At 49.4% G+C, this 4,766-nt stretch overlaps 1 protein-coding gene across 1 annotated transcript in view; it reads left to right on the forward strand.

The window, feature by feature from the left end:
- PCSK2 (proprotein convertase subtilisin/kexin type 2) overlaps positions 1–4,766 on the forward strand; it is a gene marked incomplete at its 5' end in the record, with an annotated part of 43,113 nt that overhangs the window by 30,852 nt on the left and 7,495 nt on the right. Inside the window, 2 exons of the mRNA XM_015419022.1 lie at positions 1,172–1,387; positions 3,109–3,209. Of these exons, the coding sequence (XP_015274508.1) occupies positions 1,172–1,387; positions 3,109–3,209 (317 nt within the window). The remainder of the gene's footprint in view (positions 1–1,171; positions 1,388–3,108; positions 3,210–4,766) is intronic.

The raw sequence follows: 4,766 nt of genomic DNA on the forward strand, positions 1-4,766 counted from the left end.
ATCAGTCGTCCGGCAGTTCGAGACCCGAGTGCCGCGTGACAGAGTTAGCTCCCGTCTCTGGCCCCAGCTCCTGCCAACCTAGCAGTACAAAAGCAAGAAATTGCAAGTAGAAAAATAGGTACCACTTTGGTGGGAAGGTAATAGCGTTCCGTGTGCCTCGGCATCTAGTCATGCTGGCCACATGACCACGGGAACGTCTTCGGACAGAGCTGGCTCTTCGGCTTGGAAACGGAGATGAGCACCCCGCATCCCTAGAGTCGGATTCGACTGGCTTTTGAGCAAGGGAAACCTTTACCTTTACCTATTCTGATGTAAACCACCCTGATCCCTACTTGTAGGGAAGGGCGGCCTAGTAAATCTAATTAAATATAAAAATAAATAGATAGATAAATGAATAACCTCGCTGCTAGCAAGAGCAACGGGCTTTGTGTCCGCTGTAACAAAACACCTCCTCGCTTCCTGTTATCTCTCCGATCGATTCCCTGTCGTGTGCCTTACTTTCTGCTGGAGAAATCTTTCCTGTACCAAGAAAATGAAGAGGTAATTGGGAACATTCTGAGCACAAAAGGCTGTGAAAGTGGCTGCGATTAGTCCTAATTGCGATTGTATGGAATGCAATGCAGTTGTCTCTTTAGGTGGTGGTTGTCTTTAACCCAGCAAGCCAAACGGCCCAGCTTAGCTGTGATAATCAGGGCTTGGGGGGCTAAGTGGGGCTGGCCACAATCAGTAAGAGACAACCCCCTAAAAAAGAAGAAGGGGTTGCTATGCAGAGGAAGGCAATGGCGAGCTGTTTCTAACAGCAAGACTGATTAAAATGTGGAATTTGCGGCCAGAGGATGTAGCGATGGCCGCAGAAATAAACAGCTTTCGTAGGGGATTAAGTAGATTCATGGAGGATAAGCGTGTCAGTGTCTACTAGCCGTGGTGACTGAGGGGAACCTCCACATCCAGAGGCACTGAACCTCTGAATCCCAGAGCCAGGAGGCAACATCAGGGGAAGGCCTCAGCCTCTCTGCCCTGTTGGCCGTGCAAAGGAACTGGTTGGCCACCGTGTGAGACAGGATGCTGGACTAGATGGACCACTGGCTCTTTGACAGAGTGCATAATCAAATGGGTCTGTCCGTGTGCACAGTGTAATGCATGGAATTATTATTATTTTTCTTCCTTGTAGGGCCGTGGTGGAAAGGGAAGCATCTATGTGTGGGCCTCTGGAGACGGCGGAAGTTACGATGACTGCAACTGCGATGGCTACGCGTCTAGCATGTGGACCATTTCCATCAACTCGGCGATAAATGACGGCCGGACTGCTTTATATGACGAAAGCTGCTCCTCTACTTTGGCCTCCACATTTAGCAACGGGAGAAAGAGAAATCCTGAAGCTGGTGTGGTAAGTGGTGCCGTCGTGATAGTTAGTTAGTTAGTTCGGTCCCCTTTTTCTTGCCCTTCGGTGCTAAAACTAACACTGATCAAATCTGGCTGGTTTTTGTAAGCCCCTTTGGGCAGCCATTGCGACTTTGGCACTCCTACCTTGCTACCAGTAGAGGGCACTGCACCCAATCCTTTTAATAGATGTGGCAACCATTTTGTGTGAGCAGGTGGGATTTATGTATTTTCCAGCTTCGGGATGCACAAGGGCCAGGAGCTGGAAAATAGGTGCCTTGCCTTATTCACACAAAATGGTGACCTTGTATGTCAGAAGAATACCGCATAGCTCATGCCCCTAGTATTTATTTATTTAAAACATTTTTATGCGCGTTTTCCATGGAAGCGGTACCTAGCGATTGCTGGTGTGATCGCGCCGTGCCGCTTCTTTGCCGCACTGCAGGATAGCCGTGTGATCGCCACCTCACCCCCTAGCCACTGGACCTCGACGGGACGTGTGATCGGGCGGCCGCGCGTTATTTTGCTCCAGGGCAAACAGCCCCCCCCCCGCATTTTCCGGCCCGTGTGACCGGGACCTATGTTTTAACCTGGGTCCTAGACTCAGAACACTGAGCCTGAGATTTCTGTGGCGAATGTCAATAAATCAAAAGCAGGTTTGCAGCTTACAGAACTAATGTTTTAAGCATGTTTTTATTTTAAGTGGGGGTGGAAAGGAAGGCATAAAGGGGCAGTGTTCCTGCCTAACCCCTGCCTAACCCCCCAAACTTGACATCGGCCCTGCTGCCAGCTATGGTTAATCCTGCCCACAATAATGGACACTGCCTAAGGTTCCAGTCTAATAAGGTGGAACATCAAGAGGGAAAAGAGGAATTAGTTTGCATTAGCTTTTTATGACACTTCAGCTGTCTGTGCTTACATAACAGCACATCATGTGCTTATTTAATAACTGTCTAGCGAATACAGAGAATTGGACAGAAAGTGTACATAATGTCTCTCGGTGACCGTGCTACGGAAAAGTTTGCCTGCCGCGGCAAACAGAAAGCCAATTATGCTAAGAAGCGGAACAATCGGCACTCCGTCGGCCTGCAAAACAGATCATTTAGTGGTGTCTGCTTCGGCAGCCAGCGTCTGATTGAATTTTGCATCGCTGATGCAGGATGGAGGGTTTACCCGCTTTTTCCCCTACTTGCTTTTTTTACTTTTGCCCGGTTGTTGAAAGGAGTTTTAAGTGGATAACAGTAAAGCCCTATGCGGGGTAGCAGACAGTTTGTCAGGATCCTTAGTCAGGTCACACCACACAGATCTTCATAAGAAGATAACTGTTTATTGATGAGTCCAGTACTAAAGAACACGTGTACAGCTTGTGTCAGGAATGGCCATCAGTACTAGGGCCTCTGACTTATACTGAAATCAAACATCCCCCCCATATAAGCATGAGCCAATGGATATGTCTCATGTGTGCAGGCAAAGCAAGCGGGCAAAACAAAAAGCCGTTAACTTTCCCAGCCGACTAAACTGCAGCTGGAACAGCTACAAGGTCAAGCATAAGATAGCAAACTGTTGGTGAGCCAGAGAGAACTGAGACGGAAAAACAGAGGGCACCCCTCCACATTCCAGATCTATGACAGGGCTACCTGACATTGTGTATTTCCTACGGGGATCTGTCTAGCCCGTGTGTAGGAGAATGGATTTGTGCTAATTAACTTTTCCCATACACTCTTGCAGGCGACGACAGATTTATACGGCAACTGTACGCTGCGTCACTCCGGAACATCTGCAGCTGCACCGGAGGCGGCTGGAGTGTTTGCGCTTGCGCTGGAGGCAAAGTAGGTGAACGTAGCCATCCATCGTCTCGTTAAGAGTTCAAATACACCCTTTTAATTGCCGTGCTAATGGATGCTTGAGTCAAAAATCTCCAATTACATGTTGTCTAAATACAGCCGTTCGTGAACTTTCATAATCTGGGCTGTGAATTGGTTCATGTATATGTACTTGTGACGGGAAAGTGCCACAGCTGACATCTGGAGACCCCTGTAGGGTTTTCAAGGCAAGAGGTTTTCAAAGGTGGTTTGCCATGGCCTGCCTCTGTAAAGCATCCCAGGGATTCCTTGGTGGGCTCCCATCAAAAGTACTAACCAGAGTAAGCCCTCCTTAGCTTCCAAGACCTGATAAGACAGGGCTAACCTGGGCCATTCGGTTCAGGGCAGAGGTGGTTTGCCATTGTCTGCCTCTGCGTATCGAACCCGGACTTCCTCAGTGGGCTCCCATCGAAATACTAACCAGGGTCAACTCTAAGAAGAAGAAAGAAGAAGAAGCTGCTGGCATTTAAGTTGTGGGCGAGCGATTTGGCTGCTGCATCAATTGCTTTGCTCTGGAGCCATCCTTCCTGGGCGAAGACAAAAACCTGTGAGCTGAAGGCTAAGAAACTGTAAGCTGGCTCACACTAACTCAGGTTAGAGGGAGCACTGCCTGTGAGGCAGGTGGGGCTGAGAGAGCTCTTTCGAGAACTGCTCCTGAGAGAGCAGCTCTGAGAGAACTACACCGGCCTCAGCATTTACGTCAGCCTCAGCAGCAGCCATGGAGGAAGCCGGCAGTCACGCTGGGCTCGGCTGTGGTGGCAGAAGATGTCAGGGGCTGTGAGGGGCTCTGCAGCAGTGGCAGGGAATGAAAGCAGTCGCCCTGGCAGCGGCAGGGAGCTAATTACTAGCCACGCCCGGCTTTTCACTGGTGGAGATATGGGATTCCCCCCCTCAAGAGTCTTCCCCCCACAAGTCTCTCGCCCCACTGAGCCATGTGGGAAATTAGCAGCGATGGGGGCAGGGATCCCCCCACTGAGAGTACTGCAAGTCCCTGCTTGTGTTTGTTTATTTATTTATTTAAACTTTTAAATCCCCCTCCCCTTTCCCCTTGGTTCAAGGCAGCTTACAATAATAGTTAAAACCAGTGTTCCCTCTAAGCTGAGTTAGTGTGAGCTAGCTCACAGTTTTTTAGCCTCCGGCTCACACATTTTTTGTTTTCGCTCAGGGAGGATGGCTCCAAAGCAGATGAACGTATGCAGCAGAAAAATCTCTCGCTCACCATTTTAATGCCAGTAGCTCACAAAGCAGAATTTTTGCTCACAAGACTCCACAGCTTAGAGGGAGCATTAGTGAAGACATCTCCAGTGAAGGATAAAAAATAAAATAAAATCGCCACCCCCAAATCTGCCCCCCGCTTCCATTCAGCCCCCTTCAAAGGCCCTGGAAACAGGCAGGCCTTACCTCCTGAAGGCCTCCAAGGAGGGAGAGCCCCTCACCTCAATTAGGGTTTCCAGCTGTGTGTTGGGAATCACTGGGAGATTTTGGGATTGAAGCCTGAGGAGGGTGGGATTTGAGGAAGGGAGG

The sequence above is a fragment of the Gekko japonicus genome, unplaced genomic scaffold (assembly GCF_001447785.1).
Source record: "Gekko japonicus isolate JY-2015 unplaced genomic scaffold, Gekko_japonicus_V1.1 scaffold3951, whole genome shotgun sequence".
Classification (NCBI taxonomy): Eukaryota; Metazoa; Chordata; class Lepidosauria; order Squamata; family Gekkonidae; genus Gekko; species Gekko japonicus.